Genomic DNA, 23,896 nt, shown 5'->3' on the forward strand with positions numbered 1-23,896 from the left:
TTGACTTGATATTAAAGCGTTGTCTTGGTAACCCAAAACTCAAATCTCGAATCTCAACAAGCAGATTTATATCATAAAAAAACAGTGATAGATTTCAAACTTACTAAATATAGTTTTTAATTACAAATGGATCCAACAGATATATAATCTCCAGAGACTGATGGTAGATATTTAGACATTATTAAAGATTCTGTCACACACACACAGTTGTTTTCACTTATTCTAATTATATTTTATCATAGTAGGAAAAATGCAGGTGTTACTAATAACATTAACAATGGCTTTGTTCTATTCAAGTATTCCAGCAATGACATTTTACATCATTTAGATATTGTTTTTTTATTATTTACACCTGTGCTTTTCCAAATGTGACATGTCAAACTGTCTTCCAGGAACAAGGCTGATGTGTGACACAAATTCAAAGCTTCACGTCCCAGAACTCCATCAGATGTGTGTAAGGTCCGTTGGTGTCGAGCTTCAGCACTTGTCTGTTTCCATACGTCCCGTGTTTCACCGTCACCTCGGCTCCGGTCCCGGATGCCGTTATCTCCTTCTCGCACAGAGAGACGAAGGCGCTGTAAAGCCGCAGTCCGTAATGTGAATCATTTTCTTCACAATGATCAATAAAGATTTAATACTGTACTGATAGGATGAAAATAAAACGCTGGAGTGTGATGTCTGTTGATTAATCAAATGTAAAAGACAAAAGTACATCCACTTTCTAGATTCATCACTTCATACTAATCAACAAATGAGGCATCACCAAACCCTGACATGCCAACAAGTATTTTATAACTAAATGTAAAAATGTTTTCAGATGGTGAGCAGCTTTTAACTGAGACTTCAGTGTAAATGAGTAAACACGGTTTTCATTCACAGTGCTGCTCCTCCTCCTGATAACTCCTCCCTGTTGTTTCTAACACAACAAGCTCCACCCTGTGCTCATATTTCCTTGTTCCCTCCCCTTCAGATCTACAGTTTACAGATGGGTCTAACCAACATGTCAGGCTGCATTCACTGCAGAAACACATGTTGTTCAGATCAGACCTCAAACCTGTTCAACTTCTTAGGGAGTGAAATTCAGACGGTCGTTGCCACTGAGAGCTGAAATGGCGGAGAAAGGAGTTCAACTGGACCGAGAAACAATCAGCTGTTCGATCTGTCTGGATCTACTGAAGGATCCGGTGACTATTCCCTGTGGACACAGCTACTGCATGAACTGTATTAAAATCTTCTGGGATGGAAAGGATCAGAGGAAGATCTACAGCTGCCCTCAGTGCAGACAGACCTTCACACCGAGGCCTGTCCTGATGAAAAACACCATGTTAGCAGCTTTAGTGGAGCAGCTGAAGAAGACTGGACTCCAAGCTGCTCCTGCTGATCACTGCTATGCTGGACCTGAAGATGTGGCCTGTGATGTCTGCACTGGGAGGAAGCTGAAAGCCCTCAAGTCCTGTCTGGTGTGTCTTGTTTCTTACTGTGAGAATCACCTTCAGCCTCACTTTGCATCAAGTAAATTTAAAAAACACAAGCTGGTCGACTCCTCAAAGAAGCTCCAGGAGAACATCTGCTCTCATCATGATGAGGTGAGGAAGACGTTCTGCCGTACTGATCAGCAGAGTATCTGTTATCTCTGCTCTGTGGAGGAACATAAAGGCCACGACACAGTCTCAGCTGCAGCAGAAAGGACTGAGAGGCAGAGAAAGATCGAGGTGAGTCGACAACAAATCCAGCAGAGAATCCAGGACAGAGAGAAAGATGTGAAGCTGCTTCAACAGGAGGTGGAGGCCGTCAGTCGCTCTGCTGATAAAGCAGTGGAGGACAGTGAGAAGATCTTCACTGAGCTGATCCGTCTCATCCAGAAAAGAAGCTCTGATGTGAAGCAGCAGATCAGATCCCAGCAGGAAACTGAAGTGAGTCGAGTCAAAGAGCTTCAGGAGAAGCTGGAGCAGGAGATCACTGAGCTGAAGAGGAAAGACGCTGAACTGAAGCAGCTTTCACACACAGAGGATCACAACCAGTTTCTACACAACTACCCCTCACTGTCACAACTCAGTACATCTACAGACTCATCCAGCATCAATATCCGTCCTCTGAGATACTTTCAGGATGTGACAGCAGCTGTGTCAGAGCTCAGAGATAAACTACAGGACATCCTGAGGGAGAAATGGACAAACATCTCACTGGCAGTGACTGAAGAGGATGTTTTACTGTCAGAACCAGAACCCAAGACCAGAGCTGAGTTCTTAAAATATTCACGTGAAATCACACTGAATCCAAACACAGCACACATGAAGCTGTTATTATCTGATGGGAACAGAAAAGCAGAGCTAACGAGACAACAACAGTCATATTCTCCTCATCCAGACAGATTCACTAGATATTTGCAGGTCCTGAGTAGAGAGAGTCTGACTGGACGTTGTTACTGGGAGGTGGAGAGGAGAGGGAGAGTAGTTTATGTAGCAGTCGCATACAAGAATATCAGCAGAGATGGACGCTTGCATGAATGTGCACTTGGATTCAATGACAAATCTTGGGCTTTATATTGTGACACTAACAGTTATACATTTTTGTTCAAAAGTATCTCAACTTCCATCTCAGGTCCTGGTTCCTCCAGAGTAGGAGTGTACCTGGATCACAGAGCAGGTATTCTGTCCTTCTACAGAGTCTCTGAAACCATGACTCTCCTCCACAGAGTCCAGACCACATTCACTCAGCCTCTCTATGCTGGATTTCGGCTTTGTTATGATGGAGACACAGCTGAGTTGTGTAAAGTCAAATAGACAGAAGTCATTTCAGACTTCATGTGTCAGATTCTGTTGTAATTCTTCATGTTTTTGTCTCCATTGTTTCTGAGAGCTTGTTGCTGTGGTGTTTCTGAGCTGCACAGAGATCAGCTGTCAATCAAACTGGGATTATCAACACTTTTTTTTCTTTTCATTTGTTGTTCTGTTGATGTTTTGAGTTTCTTTAAATGTCACTTTTTGCTGTGTGTTTTTATCCATGGAGGCTATCGCTGCTCATGATGACGTCTTTTACCTTCACTAGGTAGATATTTTGTTCTCATCACTTTGTAAATTCATAAAGAAATGTACAATCAAACTGTAATTATCATGATAATAATCATTTATTATGTTCTTGTACATAGCTGACATTCTGAGTTAAACTAACTGATTGTGTGGATGAAGTGAATCTGTGCATGAAATCGTTGAACAAGAGTCATTTAACAGACTTTACTGATTGGATGTGTGAACAATCTGAAGCTTTACATAATCAATAAAGTTTTTTTTTTTCAATAGAGAGCAAAGTATTTTCTTCTGTCTTCATCTCAGGATCTCATTCAAAGCTTCTGGAGAAAATGTGAAACTAAAATGAGAGTTTATTTGATGCAGTTTTCCTCCTGAAACACCACAAAGTACAAGATTTTTTTAAAGAATTTACAATACAGCAGATGTCGGGTCAATCCATATCTCTGACTGGCTGTTCCTTCATGTGATTAATCATGTGATCAGTAACAGTGACTTTTCTACATTGATGTGAGTAGGATTACGTCACTCGATAAAAGTGTCTTATTGCTCACACTCAGCCAGAAACTCTTTCACTCTGAAGTTTGTACTTCAGAGTTTTCTTAAGTGTCGTTCAGAGAAGTTTGATGACGACGAGTTTGTAAATTTTAAATCCAGACTTGATTAAAACTTCTTGTGACTCATATTTGAACAACAGAGAAATCACAGCCTGCAGCATCAAATCTCACATCCACAAGTTCTGTTTACAACCTGAAAGCTGATGTGAATAATATTTGCAGACTGGAAACTCTTCTCTCCCATCTTTCCCATGTGACCTGAATGCGGCGTCAGTGTTACAGGATGTGACTTCTGTCAACAAACTGGCACAGTATGATATTATATATATTAAAATCTGTCTTTACTGATATTGTTTGAAGCTGCCAAAGGCTCAGTGGAGTTTTTACATGTCTTCCTGCAGTGAACATCACAGCAGGTCAACAACTGAAATCTGAAAACTGATGCATGACACAAGAGGGAGCCTTCATCCTGCTAACCAGGGATGTAGTGGAGGTTAAAGCTCCTCCGCTCAGTCTGTCTGCAGTTTTAGTGAAAAACATTTTTTTAGACCGATTAAAAAACACCATGATAATAAGAATACATCCTGTCATTCATCATGGTAAATGGTGTCAAAGTGCTATAAGTCATTAGTTAGTTAGTTAGTTAGTTAGTTAGTTAGTTAGTTAGTTAGTTAGTTAGTTAGTTAGTCAGATTGTGGAAACGTCTTTGGCTTCACCACATAGTGTTAAAAACAACACAGGACAGCTGATGAGGACAAACAGCATCTACAAACAACATGATTTAAAAATAAATAAATAATCTAATAATCTTTTTGGCTTTTAACGTCTTACAAAAAGCAGTGTGTAGTCGGGGTCACATTTCAGATGTCTATGAGTTGTTAACAGCTCCACCAAATAGTGATTTTTCCCTCTAAACTTCTCACATGCTTTCATTTCAATAAATGTTGAAATGATCCAATATTTCAGCAAAAATCAGAGATTAGAGAAAAAGTCCAGGTAAAGTGCAAACTATGCCCAGGCCACAAACAACTATCCACTGCTGTGAACACTACATCAAATCTCTCCAAGCACCTGCAAAGGCAACATGCTAACACAAAGCTATTAGCCAAAGACCCCCGGACCCAGAGTACTGCTCAAGCTGAACGTATGCCGACCCGACTTTTTCAGGGAATTTTGCCTCAATGTTTTTCAGGTCTACTCACTCGCGCCACCACAGTGGCTTCCTTTACTTTGTTCACCTGTCACACGCTGGCAAGACGTACCAGCACTCAGGGGCATGGAGGTATATGCAGTAAAAGTTTAGGTTTCGGATGTAGTGTTGCTCACCTTGAATGCTTTTGCTGGGGTTTCATGTCTGCTGCCTGAGCACCTAACTGTACCTTTTAACACACAGTTTGCTTTTCAGTGCAAAGGACTAAGACACACATGGTGCTGTGTGAATTTGAGGATTTATATTAATCAGCGATTACATACACAGTCTGGCCTAATTCATCTGTTTGAAAGAATGCAGAGATCAAGAGAGGCACCACACGGTTAAATGCCAGATGTCTTATCAAAGCATGACAAGATATGTGATATCAGTACAAACAATTGTAAAAAATACGTAAAAAATCCAAGACACTTTGAGTCCTGAGTGTATTAAATACATTTTTTCCTGTGGAAGATTAGCCCTCATTCATTACTTAATTAAACAATTCATGAGGGATCAATATTTTTTGTAGTAATGACAACTTTACTGTGCAAAACTGTCTTAAAACAACAATCAGGAGCCCAAATGAACAGGTTTTAATCTGGCTATAATCATTCCTCTTGTTCATACTGTTAAAAGATCTCTTCATAATGTCCTCCTTCTGTGCAAAAATGTATTTAAACGTTTATCTGAAGCTAATATGAAGCTTCAGCGTCCAAATGAGTCAAATCAAGTAGATATCTTTCAACGTTACAGTCTTTTTAGTGCCAAAGTTCCTCTTTTTGTTACTATACTTCCATCTGCAGCTCAACAGGGAAACACTTTCCGAGGAAACACAAAGAGGGACTTTGATGCTTAAAAGACTGTAAATGTGTCAGATATCCACTTGATGTGACTAACTCAGACTGCTGAAGCTGAATATAAGCTTCACATCAACTTTTAAATTACTGTGTGGATGCACTGTGGATTTTGGCCTCCATCACTTACACTGAAAACACTTTTGAAGGGGATCTTTTAATAGCCAGTATGAACAGGAGGAATGATTACAGCGAGGAAAACCTCTTCTAGTGAAAAATTGTAAAACCTCTATCTTTTAAGGGAAAGCATGAGTATGTTCAGCAGGTTCAAGAGTTTAATTAATTTATTCAGTATTCAGTTCAGTCGAGTTGTGTTGAGTTAAGTCCATCCTAAATTGTACATTAATGGTCACAGATGTGTGATGATCACATCTACTGGAGGACCAACAAGGTAAAAACTGCTACATATATGATCATTTTGTGATACTTGATATTAGTGCAGGGTAACCTGTACGCGTTGCGTCCCACAGGTTGCGTCAATTGCTGCCTTTCAGTGTTGTGAGAATTTAAAAACTCAACATCTAAACATCTCACGTCTAAATAGTTTCTAACATACATGTTTTTTTTTCTCCAGTATGCCTCCTTTGATAAGATGTTTCACATCAGTAATTTAGAAATGTTTTTTGAGTCGTATTCGTGACTGCGCATCTTCAAAGTGGGACTTTATGGCGCGTCCGTGAACGCAGCAGGTGTTGCAGCCAGCGGCAGCAGACTGTGTTTTCTGAAATTTCACATTTACGCTTATTTGTTCTCTTGGTTACGACTTGTGTACAATAATATTAGTCGAAATATGATAATTTGAAGCCTCTTCTCTGATACTTTAACATTTCCTCATCTGGCAACGTTGAGTTGTTCCATGAGGGTTAGGGTCCCAGTTCAAACACAACAAGCTGAAGGACTCCATCATCCCCCAGTTCATCATGTTACTGAACCAAGCGAGCAGGCCACTCTGCTATTCTACAACAACTGTGACTTGTGAATGAATTGTTTTTGATTGAATGTCTGATCTGTTACTTCCTGTTTTATTTCAGTGTTTCCTGTTGAGGCCTGCAGGTTGATCATGTGATTGGCGGACACCTGCGCTGGTTGGTGGGATGAGTCCATATTGGCAGGTATCTGGTTTTCATGGACCAAGCAGTACGATTCAAGAACACCAGGTGTATAAAGCAAAAAAATAGTAATTTATTTACAAGGTAATTTCAACTTAACAAACTTTTTTTTTTTCAAAATACAAAAATAGGAAAACTAGAAGAAAGTAATTTCAAAAACTAGGGCTCTTTTACTCAAACTGAGATCAACTAAACTGAACTGAACATAACAGACCTGACAAATGACACATGGGGGGGGGCTACACAGACACACAAGGGGGGGCAGGAACAAACAATTAACTCTACAACACAAATTAACCTTAATCGTAAAACAAAGATTTAAATCAAGAAACTATTTACAACCAAAACTCACTATCAAAAGCAAGAAAAATAAACTTAAAGTTTTAAAGTAATTAAAGTTAACTGGATCCCGAAAGGCAGACTCCCCCTCTGGCACGCCCGGTTGGCCTCTTTCACTTCCTGCCTGCCACAGATTAAGATGCCATCTTTACCCTGGCGCCGACTCTTTCAGCCAGAGGGAGGACTCGCTGGATCCATGAAAAAAAAAAACAGTTACAAACAAAGGTAAATCATGATTTAACACAAGCAAGAAATATTAAAGACAGAACGTTAACCGAAATGCGTGCACTCAAATTAGCAAACAAACTGTCAATAATAAAGTTTGTGCCGTATGAAAAGACTCTGTGTGCTGTGATTATTTGAAATGTTTGTATGTTAAGTGTTGAAAAGAAAACTACTAACAATTAGTGCTCACATGTGTAAAATATTCCTGTCAGAAGAGCAATATTATCTGCTAGTTTATGTCTGTTTATTGGCATAAAAGGTTTGAGCTTTTATCTTTGAACTTTTCATATTACTTGAGAAGCTTCTCTACACTAAACTCTAAATCTAAATCCTGCTTTGCAGAGAAATAACATATAATTCACATTCAATATCAAACCTTTCAACATGTTGCTTTTCAACACAGCCAGTGATTCTCCCCCTTTGAAGTCAATGCAACTTTATTTATAACACATTTTTTTCCAAACACAGTAGCAATTCAAGGTGCTTCACAAAGATTAAAAGATGTATAAAAATAATAAATAAATAGTGACGTAGATAAAAAAAAAAAAAACAAGGTTTTAAATTAAACCATTAAAATTCAACTAAAGGTCTCCATTAACAGTTTGTTTTTGAGTCCTGATTCAAAAGTTTCAAGGATTTCAAGGCTACTTTTAAGATCGACAGGGAGTCTGTTTCAGAGACGTGCAGCATAATGACTAAAGGTCACCCAGTTTAACCCTGGTGCTGGGAACGACCAGCAGCCCACCAGCAGGAGTGTCCTTCAATAATGTATTTGGTTTCACTCCATGTACCGATTTATAAACCAGCAGCTTTATATTCAGGTCTGTGGCTGACAGGAAACCAGTGTAGCAAGAATCAAGGTGATGCGACCCGACCTTTTGGTCCCTGTAAGTTTTTGGGGAAAACTGCAGTATCTAACCCTGCTACAAAATAAAAGCATAAATGAGTTTTTTCAGGTCGGCTTTTGACATGAAGTCTCTGAATTTGGTTGTAAGATGATAAAAAAAAAGATCTTGTTGCTGCTTTTATGTGGCTGCTTAGACTCATATCAATTATAACGATGGTCTGATTTCATATCTGGGGAGTTTAATTTAGCTTAACTGTTAAAAATATAACATGTACAGATGAAGACATCCATTGTGGTTGGTTATAACATAATTCACCATATTATTGCATTTTCATCGTAAAAAAGTGCAACTCCACAATATGTAATAATTTATTACAAAACTCAGGGAAACATATTACATATTGTGTTCAGGCTGTTTATTACAAAATGTGGCTGTTATTACATAATGTGTTGTTACGCAGCTCAAAGTGTTTTTCTCTTCAGGGTATCGACATATTTAGCTTAAGCTGAAAGAAACAAGTAAGTAATATATTTTATATGTGTTATTATGAAATAACTTTGGGGGGGGGGAAGGACACTTTGAAATTAAAAAAAAACAAAACTACTGTAATAAAATGAAAATTACCTGTGATTAACTTCGTTTTAAAATGATATTTGATTATTTTACAATGTTATGGTTATATTACACATTTTATTTGTAGCCTACTTATTCATATGATTATTTTCTCAAAATGTCTTTTTTTCTTAATTTAATATTGAACGCTTTGGGACTCCATAGAATTTATCCCCAAACAATTTGCACAATAAATAATAATAATTATCAGTGTAATGTCCCTTTACTGTGATTGAAAGCGTTTGCAGGTTGTAGCAGCAGCTGTATTCAGTGTTTGAGGTGTAACGTCAGACTCCAACCAGCAGGCGGAGCTACAGGACACAGAGTGATGATGATGATGATGATGATGTCAGCAGCTCAGAATGACCTGCAGCCACTTACACAAGTTTATTTATTTAAGAAAGCTTTAAAGAGAACAGATTTCTGTCTTCTGTCTCTTACTGTGACAGTTCAACTCTCTTAGCTCTTCCGGAGCTTTCAATCACATCTCACAGACTTCATCAGCAAATCGAAAGTAGTTGAAAGCTCTGGAAAAAGTCAGTAATGAACCTTGAGTTAAGATTATTTGATCAAATGTTTTGTTTTTTTAAAATTTGTATTGTACTCTGTATTATTTAATTTGTTGGCATTTGCTGATGAAGACCTTGAGATGCGGTTAAAGCTCAGAAAAAACTAGTAAGGCAACTTTGAGTTAGGATTATTTAGTCAAAAATGTATTTTATTATTTTTATCTTATTTTATATTATTTCATTACTGTATTTTGTCACGTGATGACACTTGAGCTAAAGAAAGAAAGGAAAAAAAACAGTAAGTGATCTTTGAGTTTAAATTACTTGATCAAATTAATATTTTATTAATAATATTTTGATTTATCACATGATATCACCTGAGCAAGTGTCTCACTTGTCTTGTCTCCACTGCAAAGAAGACCATGAGATACAGTCAAAAGCTCTGGAAAAAGCTAGTAAGTAGACTTTGAGATGAGATTATTTTGTCACAGCAGCTCCACATGCCGATGAGGGCCATGAGATGTGGTTGAAAGTCCCTGTAAAAGCCTGCCACTCTTGACTCCAATCATGAAGTAGACCATGAGATGCAGTTGAAAGCTCAGGAAACTGCTGTAAATAGACCTTGAGTTGAGATTATTTTGTATCAGGAATTGTTTTTTTATTGTTGCTGAAAAAATAAATGTTTTAGCAACTCCATCCAGATGAGGAAGACCATGAGATGTAGTTGAAAATGTGGTCAAAATTTCATTTTATTATAATTTATTCTATTTTTATTGTTTATTATATTATTACTTCATCTTGTCATGTGATGATACTTGAGCTAATTCCATTCATCAAAGAAAAACTGGACCAATACTAACTTGACTACTTATATATAAGTTTTATATATGTATGTGTGTGTGTGTGTGTGTATTGAATAGAACTGAATTGATTAATTGTGTGTGAGCTCCTTGCTGCGTCACAGGGGAAAGGGCGGTGCCCTCAGGTAGGCTAACCACACACACACACACACACACACACACACACACACACACAGAGGAGGCAGTGTGTTCAGAGCAGCGGAGACTCCCAGGTGCCAAACACACAGTGACGCACACCAACACAGAGACACACTTTCCTCCGCTCAGCCTGAAGGACGAACTGAGCGAACAGGAGCCGAAAACCGCTGGAGGATTTGGAAATATCGAAACAGGGAAGTTGGATCTGAGCGCGTCGCTGTCAGCGGAGGAACAGTCCGGTCATCAGCATGTTCAGCTGGGTGAAACAGGAGCAAGGTGGACGCAACAAGGAAGGAGAGATGTATCAGACGGTGACGGAGGGGCTGCAGACCCTTTACACCAAGAAGCTGCTGCCGCTGGAGGAGACCTACCTCTTCCATGACTTCCACTCTCCGGCCCTGGAGGCCGCCGACTTCCAGAGCAAGCCCATGGTGCTGCTGGTCGGCCAGTACTCCACCGGGAAAACCACCTTCATCAGGTACTAACCACCGCCGAGGTCCTGGGGCCGCGGAGGCCCGCAGTGCGTGCGCGTAGAAACACCAATATTAGCTGTAAAATGAGCAGAAGACGAAGAAGAGCACCTTTACCAGGTGTTAGAGCAGTTTACACCTCCTACAAGCTCTGTGGAGGAACCTCATGCCAGACTTCATATGAAAATCTGACTATTTAAAGATCTCTTGATTAGCGTCGAAGACACACAAGCATAAAGCATAATTAAAGATGTCAATCAAATTATCTGATTCTTATGTTGAGTTCGGCTTATATAACATCCACCAACGCAATCTGTATTTAAAGAAATTTACACGTTTTAGATGCGGTTCCTCGGTTGTCGCTACGCCCCTCAGTGCAGTCTGGTTGGAAGCGGCGGTGGAAGCCAGCAAGCCTCTTACAAAATAACTAACGAGATGTCATGAAAAAACCTTCTGCTTGATGGATCAGATGCATCCCGAACTCAAACCTTGACGTTTTCTAATTAAAAAACGTCTCCAGTCTTTCTCTATAACATGTTATTAGTTAGCAAATAGCAAGAAAATCTTAAAAAGGACTTTTTTTAATGGAGTTTGGCATATTTTTCTCTGCAGTTTTGATATTATTCAACTTTAGTGAACTGATGTTTTAGTTGAAATCAAAAGCCTGTGGGTGTTAGTTTCCACCTGCATGCAGACAAAACTTGAATCTTAGTCTAATGTGGAAGTTTCAGATCAGCCTGTAGGACAACAGACAGTTTCAGATTATAGAGGCGGTTGTTGAATTTACTTATGATGCTTGTGTGCTTTTTACAAACACGCTCAAACAGTCTGTGAGTCCTGAATCATTTGGATCCTCTGTAGGTTTCTAACCAGCAACCCTGCAGTCACAGTCACTGCAGCTGTGACCTCTGGGCTGCATCGTTGATGTTGAAATCGACTTTATCTGTTACTCAGTTTAATAAGTTCTGAGTTCATAAAGCTTGAATACAAGAGCTGACATCTCCAGTACTGGTCTCAGCACCAGCTGCTGAGGCTCATGGGTAATGCAGTACTCATGAAAACATGTATAATCAGTCTGTTGACATAGTGGCCTTTACGGAGCTGTAAGGTGTGGATGTTTGTCTCTCTCTGGATCATCAGTTCTGTGTAACTGATCTTCCATTGTTCTGTGTATTTACGCGGTCTGAGCCTTTATTCTAAAGCTCCGGCACACAGTTGTGATATTTCCGGCGTTTTTGTTGTTGTTGAGTCACATCTGAAGCGGAGAGGACGGACGCCGGGATGTATTTTCTCTGCTGAATATTACAACAAGAACAGTGAAAGTTCTGAAACGTGGTGGTCTGATCCTGACCTGATCCTGATCCTGATCCTCTGTCCACATGATGTGTATATGTGGGGAGAAATGTACGTCACTGTGGACAAAAACATGTAATTTAAGGCAAATAAACTCTACTAATATAACATGATACACACACACACAGCAGGTCCAAAGTAAAAGTAATTAAAACCAAACTTATTATTATTATTATTAGAATTAAAGAAAATGTGGACATGTGTGCAAATCTAGAGGCAACGCTGACCTGAAAATAAAGATATGACAACATATAAAAGCAATAAACACGACATCAGGAGGCAGCAGAGACGAATAAAACTTTATTGATCCTGAAGGAGGAATTCATGTCCCAGCAGCACCGAGACGGACTGAAATAAATAAAAAATAAAGTTAGAGATCAAAGAAAGAAGAAGAAAGATCATTTCCTCTACAAATGTGTCGCTTTGTAATGAAATGAATCTTCATCTGTCTTTGTTTTCATTTTCGGAACAGCGACACGTTCTCTGTTGCTTTCTGGCTTTAAAAATATCAAATCACTTCCTACGTTTTAATCTGACCTGCTACACACACACACACACACACACACACACACACACACACACACACACACACACACACACACACACACACACACACACACACACACACACACAGGGGTCTCCGCCTGCAGGCTTGCATGTGGTCACGAGTTAAAGAGCTGATCAACACGCTGCTACCCCTCGCTGTTAAAGCAGCTCACACAGACACACACACACTCTATACATGTATATGAATGAGTGCATCCAACCAAATCCTTGTTGAAAAGGAAAACGTAATGCCAGACTTCATGAGATCATCTCCGTGTTTAAAGTTTGTTTAGCAGCAAAGAGACACACGTGGTCCATTCTTAAGATAAACTCTGGCTCCATAAAATCCTCCAAGCAGGTTTGTGATGTGCAGCTGCTCTGAGCTGAACGTTAGTTTGAAGAGTTTCGTCTCACCTGGACGTCTGACGGCAGAGACGAGCTGCGACTTGCACAGACTCTCAGCTAGAAGTAGATTACACAACATATGTGGTTATTCAAGTAGAACCAGATCATCTGTGCATCTGAGTGTTGATTATTAAAGCTCTAGACTTGTTGACTATATGTGTATGTACAGTCAAATGTTTGTTATAAGTTTATAGTCTGGTTTATTGATTCTTCCTGGTATAAATGTGTTTTATTGGTTCTTGTGGCTGTAGTGCTGGTTTATTTAAGGGGAACTCCCACCATTTAGTATCGTATGTAAAGTGGATATGAATTGTTTTGTTTATAAAATGTCAGACAACAGTTCCAACACAATCATATTCAATGTTTCTATCGCATAAGACAAAGAAAAGCTGCAGATTCTTACAACCGAGCAGCTAAAATGACACAACGTTGCTTGAAAAAATGACTCAAACTTTAAACGCGAACTGTCTGAGGACCGATGATGACGAGTAAACTGATCCTTTATACTTGGAAAAATGCTTTTAAAAAAGGGTTATTTCCCTCCAGAGGCGTCGCTCTGGCAACAGCATCCAGACTTCATTATCAGCTGTGTACATGATATAAAATAATAACAAATATGATCAGTCTGCGTTTCTGCTGAATATTTTCCAAATCATACCTTCCGCCTGTAGTTTTGCCTCGGTGGGAAGGGTCATGTGACTTGATGATATATTTACTAAACCTTTATTTATACAGCGCAGGTTGGCTGCTGAAAGGAAAGTAGAAGAATAAACACATTAATAAACAGAAATGAGACAATTTACAATGTGCAGCTTTAATGAAAACAGCTTACGGAGAGGTCAAAGTATTTAAATTCTTATGAGACATTGCAGATTATTCTACGAGTTTACTCCTCCACCAACAAAGATCAGCTCTGTAGCGGGTTTAAATATGAAGCAGAGCAGCAGGGATGAGATATGAAGTGATAATTTCCCACTAATGGCTTTGCAGATTAATAAATACCAACATCATATCATAAAGAATGTGGTGGTGAGTGTTATAATGACCCGCAGTAATGAGGAACGCTGCTTCATTCACTCAGAGAGAAGCTGCCTTTCTATGAGATATTTGAATGTGAATTTCCCATCAGGACGTCTGAATATTAAAACCAGCCAGAGTGAAAATGTTTGACTACGTTTTACTTGAAGTGAGAGCTGATTTAAGACGAACAAGTGTGTTAAAACAGTTGCTGTTCAGTCTGAAAGTCTGAACGTCGGAGCGTCCTTGAACGCAGCGTTTTCAGCGCGGCCTCCAACCGCCGCACCACACGATGATAACGTAACTGACAAAAATATGAAAGGAGGTGACTAAATATCGACTGTGATGGATTATTGATCCGCAGTGAGTTTCAGTTCGTCTGCAAGTTTATATTTGAATAAACTGAAATGAATTCAGGACGTTAAAGCTGCAACGATTAGTCGATTTAATCGGTTCGTTTACAACTATTAAATTAAGATCTTTGGGTTGTGGACAAAACAAGACATTTGAGGATGTCGTCGTCTTTGGCTTCTGGAAACACTGATCGATCGTTTTCTGACATTTTATGGACCAAGCAACTAATCGATTGATTGAGAAAATAATTGATAATGAAAATAATCATGATCTGCAGCCCTGGAGGACGTTAATGTGGAAGCTGGTGTGACTAAGAGCTGAGTGATGTCATCACACTGCAGTTACAGTTAACCGAGCTTATCACACGTCTGCAGACAGAGAGAGAGTGTGCGTGTGCGTGTGTGTGTGTGTGTGTGTGTGTGTGTGTGTTTGTGTACATATCAGGCACATTTTGACATCAAACCAGACCTGCAGAACTGACCTGCAATCACTTAAAGTCTGTTTGTGTCCAACACAGTCTGCAGAGAGACTCTAGCTGCTGCTACAGTGTGTGTGTGTGTGTGTGTCTGTGTGCATGTGTGTGTGTGTGTGTGTGCATGTGTGTGTGTCCCACTACTGCGGCCCCACCCTGCCCTGAGGAATGCTATGAATCATGGGAACTGAAAAGAATGCAATGAATCATGGGAACATGTTGCCAGTAAATTGCAGAGTCAACATATTTTCTTCTTCTTCTCCTTCTTCTTCTTCTTCTCTGAGCTGAAACCTGCAGAGTTTATATTGCTGATGGAATCAACAAGTGGCTTGCGGACCATAAACAGGTCGCATCGTGGCCTCTGATTGGGCCGCACATGTGTCACAGCAGGAAGATGAAGCCTGATGGAGAGTTTAGAGTCTGTTGGTGTCGGAGTTTTTCACACTTTTGTTTTAGTTTATTTAAGTTTCTTCTTCATGTATTTTACTGTATACTCAGTAAAGTGTGTAGTTATTACTGAGCGGTAACACTGGCTGACTCTGTCGCTGGTGAATGAGAAACGTTCTCCCAGCGCTCCCAGTTAATGGGCCCACCAGCTGCTGCAGTGCACACTTGTGGTTTTACTGGGAAGCTTTGACTTCATCTCCTCACGGAGGTGGAAAAACACTAACCGGTTGAGGGTTGAGGTTCCATTCTATTAAATCCTGAGCGAGTATCGAATCCACTCGGCCAAATCTGAATCACAGAAACTTTAATCACGTCTGCGTCAGTTTAGCTTTCAACCTTTTGTGCAAAATATTTGAAATGATGAAACATCTAAACATTAATCATCTGTAATCAGGGTTCGTTGTGTGAGAAGTCAGAAACAGTTTCAGTCTAATGAATGTTGAAAAGCTGCAGCTCCAACCTGAGAATGAGCTGAACGGTCAAAAATCTGAAATATTGATGAAAAATGTAGCTGAAATAACATCTACAGCCTCCTGACTTACATTGATCCATTGAATCTTCCTCTAGCGCCACCAGCAGGTTCAAGTTTTTACCTATTCTGTGATATTTCTCAATATCTACTTGATGATTTTTGGCACAAATTCTGGTTCAAACTCTGCTGATCCTTCGACTTTTCCTCCTCTTCCTCTGAGTTTTTAGTTCTTTTATTGAAATATCTCAACAACTACTGGATGGATTGATGTGAAATTCTCACTAGAGCTGCATTATTTCTCAAATTAATTCAATTGCCTCCGATTTTTGTTTTTGCACGAAACGTCTCAATGTTTGGAAATGGAGTTTATTTTATGTGAGCTGCTCCTGCTAGTTTCTGCTGCACTTTACAGGACTGCGGTGATCTGCGGCTCAATTAAAGGTGACGCGTGAAGCGTCACAAGGCTCTTCTCTGTGGTGGTTTTCTTCTTCTTTGATGTCCTCGTCGGTCAGAAAAGCAGCGACAACAGGAAGTGAGAGGACAGAGCCTCGCTGCAGCCATCTTACATCTCTTCCTTCCTTTCTCACTTTTCTTTTAACAAGGAAAACAGTGCGAGAGGTCGAGGAGGTCAATGTTGAGATGAAAGACCCGGCGCTTGTCTTTTTTTTTTTTTTTTAAAGTCAGCTTTTCTCTGTTACTGAATTCACTGATACGTTCTGAGTCTGGATGAACTTAAACGGTTTCTTCACATTTCAGTCAGACTTCAGGCTTCATGGAGGTCAAAGCCGTCAAAAGAGTATTATTGTATTATTGTATTAAGAATATATATGTTTTTTGGGGTCATTTTTAAATTTTTTTAATCCTTTTATTAGACTGTGAGAGTAGAGAGATGACAGGAAATGTTAAAACCCTGATTTTGCTCATTTTTAGACTCTAGTTCTTGTGCGGCTGCTTGCATTTCAGAAGGTTGGCATGTTTTCTTCAACGTTTTTGTAGAAAAACCACGTTTATACTCCTCAAAGTGAGACACAGAAGAAAATATCATTTTGGTACCAAAACTTGAGATTATAAAGAAATGTTGTAGATGATGTCTCACTGTTTACACTCTTATACTCATTTTTTGGACATGTTTGGGATGAAATTTGTGTAATAATAATAATAATAATGATAATAATAATAATAGTTGTGAATTTTTCAGTTCTGACCAAGCGGTAACCTCCGGGGCTGTAAAATGAAGCCAATGCGGAACTTGAATGGCCACTTGAGGCTCCAAAAGCGAGTCATTCCCCATAGACCTCCATGTTAAAATGCCCAACTTTACAGCAGAAATAAACATGTTTACAGCCTGGTACAAAAAACGGTTTAGGTCTCTGTAGCTAATTTCCCCTTTCATGACAACTGGACGGGGGATGAATTTTTTATAACTCACCCGTTTAAATTTTATTAAACCGTAAAGTTATGCATAATGAAGGACATGGCTGCTTTGAGTGACAGGTCCGCCAGCCGCTAGCTGGCTTGTTTCAGCCATTTGGCCCCGCCTCTTTGCTCATTTTTGATTGGCTGGGAGTTAGGCAGCGTCATTCACTGTCAAGATGGTGACGGCCGGAGCGGCTCACTTTGAGCTTCAAAACCGCTCTTCAGAAACCAACGGGTGATGTCATGGTAACTACGTCCATATTTTTATACAGTCTATGGTTCTGACACAAAGCTCTCATGTGGGCGGGTGTTACGGTGCTGAATCCCCATTGGTCAGTTATTTTTGTGGGGACAGGAGTCTGTTTGACGGTTCACATGTGTATTTCTCTTGGTCTTCTGTGCAGAATAGTCTTAAATGAACCCTCAGTAAGATAAAGAGCTGATGTATGTAATGAATGAATAAACTTTCAAGTGTTTCGAGGCAGTTTGGTGGCAGCTTACCAACAAACACAGACAGCAGATTCTCACATTCGGGAAACTTTTACACTTTTCCCTCATAAAAGACTGAAATGATGAACTGATTTATTAAAATTGGATTTTCTGGTTCCAGGTATCTGTTGGAGCATGATTTTCCGGGGATGCGGATCGGTCCGGAGCCGACCACAGACGGCTTCATCGCGGTGATGTACGGCGAGAACGAGGGCGTTGTCCCCGGCAACGCCCTGGTGGTCGACCCCAAGAAGCCCTTCAGGAAGCTGAATGCGTTCGGAAACTCCTTCCTCAACAGGTAAACACACACACACACACACACACGCACACGTTGTAATATAGTCATCAAAATGCTGTTGGAACAATGGTTATATGTTCTCTACCTGTTTTGAAAGGCTTCACGCCAAATCACCAAACCAAGTGATCGGTTATTAGCTGCTTCATCAATAAACTTTTAGATTAGATTCAAATGCACACGGCGTCTGTGTGGAAGTTCCTCTTCTCTCTCAGCTCCCTCCATCCGGTGAAAGCGGCGCCGACATGAATCCTTCAGGTTTCTTTGCGCTTTTCTTCTGTTTCTGCAAACGTCTTTCTTTCCCTTCTTTGTGGTTATACGGTCTCAGCTAATGCAGGAACTGAGACGTGTGACGTTTTCCGGCAGCTGACGCTCGCTTGATGCCAGTAGGAGTCGACCAGAAGCACCTTCACGAAGCCCTAAACAACACCTCTAAACATTGAGATATGCTTTATAGCATATTTCAGCTAAAATATTATTAGAAAAAAGTTACATAATGTAGCTTTAATGATGATGTTTGCGGTCAGTTTCACTCAGAGACTCCCAGCATCCTCACAAGAAACAGGACAGTATCGGTTCTAAAATTCAGACCGACAATAGCGACTTATAGTAACGTTTACGCCATCTAGCTGCCGTTATAATCATGACCCGTTCAGATGATGTCAATATGATGTCACTTTCTTATCAGAAGGAGGCGGGTAGCGGGGATGGCAGACCACTGTTCACCACCTGCTTCCAAATGTGAGTTGGAGTGTATTTGACCGGTGCACAGGTGTCCAAACCGTGATCGATCTTTCCCTAAACCTGACCAGACCTCAACCACAGTGTTGTCACGACATATAACCATCATTATGTTATAAAACAGTCCTGTGGATCATTCTTCTGGTCATCATCTGTCCTCTAGAAGGCTGAAAACACTCATATATGTTGTTTTGTGTGAGGACACTCTGCAGCACTTTACTAAGGAGCAGCGTGATGTCCTGATGACCTCCAGCCGGATGGCGTTTTAGAGAGCGAAGGCGTCTCAGTCTGAATCAAATTATTAGATTCTCACTGTGACAAAATCCACAAGCATCTTCTCATTTACATTTAAAAAAAAAAAAGATTTTGGAAGAGTGGGAACTAGTGAATAATTCTCAAAAAAGTTGCAGATTAATTTTCAGTCTCTCGACTAATTGATTCAGCTGTAAAGTGAATGAAAACAGCTTCTAGAGGACAAACAATTTAAATTTCATTGACAAAAACAAACAACTTTAAATTGTTGGCAGTCAAAAGATTAAACACTAAAACTAAATCCTGGACTGTGCTGCGGCAGTAACGGAGACGTTTCTAGAGACAGAGACGGATCTCCAGGATCGTTAATCAACTTGGTCTCTTATCTTTAAGTTTCATCTTATCTGTCATCATGCTGAATTAAACCGTATCATGTAACAAACCCTTAAACCTTCCTCTGACGTCTGAATAATCCTCGACTCCCCGAGCAGCAGAGTGAGATAGAAGCTGTTTTTTAAAAGCTGGATAAATAAGAGCAGACAGATGTGACACAACGACCTCAGACCTCCACCCGACTCTTCACACTCAATCCTTTTAAAGAATAATTAATATTTTCCACCTCGCTCATGTTTTCTTAGTTTTTCTGCCGTTATGATGATTGATTGCGGTCAGAACCCCGTTGCTTACTCCACCGCAGAGCTTCACATGTCTCTGCTATCGCACAACAGTCAAAACAGTTTATTTTCTGAAAGCTGCACCAGTTTTCTCTGAAGCTGCTTGTATCTCGTGAATGTAGACGCTGATGTTGCATTCATGTTTACTCTGTAAATATGAGCAGCTGACAAAATATTAATGCACACACATAGATTAAGGGAGGATTGTTATATGCTGTAATTATGGATGTATTTTATACCCAGGAGAAAAAACACAGTGAAGATTAATGAGAGAAGAACGAACAAGAAGAGATAAGAGGAAGAACAGAGAGGAGAAAAAACATTAATAATGATAATGGTAATAAAACAGTAAGTATAATAATAATAATAATAGAATTCACAACAAGCATAAAGGAAGTTTTACAAGTAGATTATTCACTTACAGAGGATGTGTTTCTCATTATTGAACAACAGAAAAAAGTTTTAAGACAGTTAGATATGAGAGACAGTAAAAAGTAACAGTAAAAAAAAAAAACACTCACACATCATACACACTTTGCTACAATCACATGAATTCACTCTTTCCACTAGTGTCAGGATCTCTGATGTACGTCAAGGCTAAACGTCCATAGATCAGTTTTACAAATCATATAAAAAGGCTCCGTCTAACTTCAGATCTTGTCTCAGACTTTTCTAAAATAATCCGGCTGACTGTTGTCTGTACAGTCAGAACAAGAACTTCTAGCAGACAAAGCATTAGGACTTTTTTTATATTGCAGATGTACCAGAATATAAACAAACAGGCTAAAAACACGACGGTTCACTGTAGCTTTAGTTTAGAAACAGCCCCAAAAATAAAAATAGCGATAAGATAGTAACACGCCGCTCCTTCACAGAGCTTTGCTAGCTTGTTGTGCTACATATCAAAACCTCTTGACTTTGTACTACATTATAAATTTCTTCAGAACTAAGTGAAGAGGTTGTTATATTTAGCACAACAAGCTAGCAAAGCTCTGCAAAGACATTTACACAGAACTACTCTCCAGAGACTGAAAACGTGACGCTGTTATTAGTGTCTGGAGCCATTTCTAAACAAGCTAACGTGACCAAACTCTTCGTGATGAAGGAACATGTCACCCAGTGCAGCGGTGAGACTCACTGACGTGTTTTTAATAGTTTCTGGAACAAGAACGGAGGAATAAGATATATCAGGCTTTGATACACACACAATACTTGTTAGTAGATCAGTTCATTGTTGGTTTGGATCCAAACATGAAGAAAAATATAGAAGATCTCCAGAATAAATTCAATAATCCTTTAATTCAGTTTAGAACATTGTGTTATTTTGTTGGTAGCTAACAGATATTTATAAGTATAAATGGCTTCTCTACATACTCCTGTCACCACTCTCTTCAAAACACTCGTGACCTCGGAAGTGACCTCTTCATCCCTGACACACACACACACACACACACACACTGCTGCCCGTCAGACTCCACAAACCTGACAGTTTGTAGCAGAGTTTAATTTTAGCTGAAAACACTCCAGTCCGAACGTATTTCCTCTGTCCAGAAATATTTCTAAGAGCGGCGTTGAGGAAGTGGGAGGACGGTCGACCCTCGAGCTGTGTGCGAGTGTTGACGTCTACCCACAGAATTCCTTTAACCAGGAATCTCCTCTTGCCCCGGTGCGACGGAGGAACCTTCCACAATAACTTATTGTTTCCAGGGGGGAAGTGTGTTTGCGTCACCACGTGTCAGCGCAACGGTTTTGTTTTTTCCCGCTGCCAGCTCGACGCTTGGACACACCGAGACGATTTATAGCTGCTGGAGTCTGTCGGCTAAATTTAACTAAAGATACTATCATCAATGTGAACCAGGAGTCAACACACCTTGTCAGATAGACTCGCTACAGCCAAATGAAAGCAGAAGCAACAAAAATCATGAATCAAGGGAAGTTGATAAGAAACAAAAGAGAATTAAAAACCCATAAATGATAAACAAGAACACTTTCTGATTGAGTTGAAACGACGTAGCTGTGGTCCCAGGACATCACATGACCACATTGACAATAAAACATCACATTACCATGGTCACACAATAAAACCATGAAAAAGAATAAAAAATAAAAAATAAAAATAAAAGAAGTATATACTTGTTGTGTACAATATCATCATCTTAACACCTTTGCTGTTTAACCCTTTCATGCGTAGTGGTCACTACAGTGGACAGCCGTTTTCTTATATATGCATGGGGTTTTAATGGTATAGTTGCACATCAACCAACACAGTGGACTCTAGTGTGTCATCCCATACGCTGCCATCCATTGGCCAGCCTTTCTAAGTGCAGCACAAATTTCTCAAAACCATAGACTGTAAAAGGTCAAAACCAAGATGGCTGCCTGCCAGCTGGAAATGCTCAGCAGCTCAGGAACATCTTGCCAATCCTTCTATGGTAGTAGACCCTTGTAAGTAAATAAAATTTTGTAACATCAAGTAACAACTAAGGAGTAATACAATTGTTAAAATTTACAAGTATTGATTTTATGTTGTTGATTATATTTTAAATCATGTTTAAAAGAATGTTCAAGTTTTTTTTTCATGCTTAAAGAGGAATAAAATCACTTGGGAAAAAAATCCTGACCGAGGTTATCATAATTCATGCATGAAAGCGGTAAGAGTGAAGAAGGTGAACAGTCTGTTGGATAAATGCCGTCCTGCTTCTAAAACTCCTCAGTCTTCTTAAAGGAAGGAAATTAAAAAGATGACTCACTGGGTGAGAAGAGGCTCGTTTCCTGTAGCCTGATGGTGTAAATGTCAGTAATGAATGGAAGCTCCTAGCTGAGGATTTTTAATGCACCACTTTGTCCAGATATTAACCATCTTGACTTGAAGTGCTGCCACAGCACACAGTTAATGCAAAGGTTGAGGAATCAATACCAACACAATTAAATGATTTCAATCAGGAGAGACAAGTGATTGAAGCAAAGATAAGTGTTTATTATACAGATATTGATGATCGAGTCTGTGGTGTCTAGGGAGATTTTTGTAATCGAAGGACATCAGGGGCCGGTTTCACAAAGGTATTTCAGACTGGTCTGTAGTGTTAGGCCAGTCTTAATTTTGCTCATAGATTAGTCTAATGCAAGTTAGACTGTTTCACAAAAATAAAGACTGACTAATTTTAAGTCAAAAAAATTAGACACCTTACCCCCAGGCTAACTCAGGCCTAAGACCCCTGTTACCATGGTAACAATCAGTGACACCAACTGACCAGTAGCACCCAACAAAATAAAGAGGAAAACATTTCTTTCTTTGCAACTTGTGCCATGTTTTCATATCTTTTTTGAACATCTTTGATGCTCCTCTCAACTGTGAGATTAACATTGTTCACTGTCACTGTACTTTTTTATTGTTACACTCCTCACTAAATTTTCCAAGTAAAATGTCCTTGTAACTGTTGAATTCCTCCAAAAGAAACATACTTTCTGTTGGGGTAAATGGAGCTGAGTGGTTGGATGCGGTCGCTCGGTCAGCCATTTTTAATTTACCCAGAATTCATTGTACCGTAGTCCTACTTAAGATGGTCAAGAACTAAACTCCTTTGTGCAACGGATGACTATCTGTTATATCTAAGCCATAGTCAAAGTCTATCTTTGTGAAACCGGCCCCGGTCCTGAGCAGCAGCAGCAACATAAATCCCCTCGCGGAGTCCAGATACTGGTGGTCGATGACCTCCGCTGAGGCTGATGAGGCTGATGAACCTGTGAAGACTGGCGGTGGAGGGACAGATGTGCATAATGCAGCATGAAAACATTGAAGGCAGAGAAGGAGAAAACATATATTTAAAAAGACAGTCGCAGGATGATTGGCTGACAAGAAGATTGTGTCACCTTGTTATTGGATAGACGTGACCGGCTGACGTCTCAGTCGACGCCCGGCGATGACAGCAAGGAAATGATGGATGGAAATAAAACTACAGACCCTGAGAATGAAAAAGATCATCTTCCTGACTGAACTTTCACTAAAGCTCCATATTAAACCTTCCTGTGATATGAAAAACTCAGTACTATTATAGCAGCTGTTGGCGTCACACTTTTAAGAACAGGAGACTGTTTCACTTGGGAGTTTGTGTTTCTACATCTGTTGAATTTATTGGTCACTTCTGGCCAGACGCAGACGTCCACCACTACTTCCTTTATTTTGGAAGCATGTAAGCTTCAGTCCGCAAGGGACGAAACTATTAC

At 39.8% G+C, this 23,896-nt stretch overlaps 2 protein-coding genes across 2 annotated transcripts in view; both read left to right on the forward strand.

Annotated features, from left to right (window-relative positions):
* The first annotated feature begins 1,041 nt into the window (after nt 1-1,041).
* Nucleotides 1,042-2,783, forward strand: LOC122997852 (tripartite motif-containing protein 16-like). The gene has a single exon (XM_044374137.1). The coding sequence runs from the start codon at nt 1,110-1,112 to the stop codon at nt 2,781-2,783; it is 1,674 nt and encodes a 557-aa protein (XP_044230072.1). The 5' UTR covers nt 1,042-1,109.
* A 7,494-nt stretch (nt 2,784-10,277) lies between these two features.
* ehd4 (EH-domain containing 4) overlaps nt 10,278-23,896 on the forward strand; it is a 38,663-nt gene continuing 25,044 nt past the window's right edge. The window contains exons 1-2 of the mRNA XM_044374072.1: nt 10,278-10,747; nt 17,832-18,008. Coding sequence (XP_044230007.1) covers nt 10,518-10,747; nt 17,832-18,008 — 407 coding nt within the window. The 5' untranslated portion in view covers nt 10,278-10,517. The remainder of the gene's footprint in view (nt 10,748-17,831; nt 18,009-23,896) is intronic.

The sequence above is a fragment of the Thunnus albacares genome, chromosome 15, assembly GCF_914725855.1.
Source record: "Thunnus albacares chromosome 15, fThuAlb1.1, whole genome shotgun sequence".
Lineage (NCBI taxonomy): Eukaryota > Metazoa > Chordata > Actinopteri > Scombriformes > Scombridae > Thunnus > Thunnus albacares.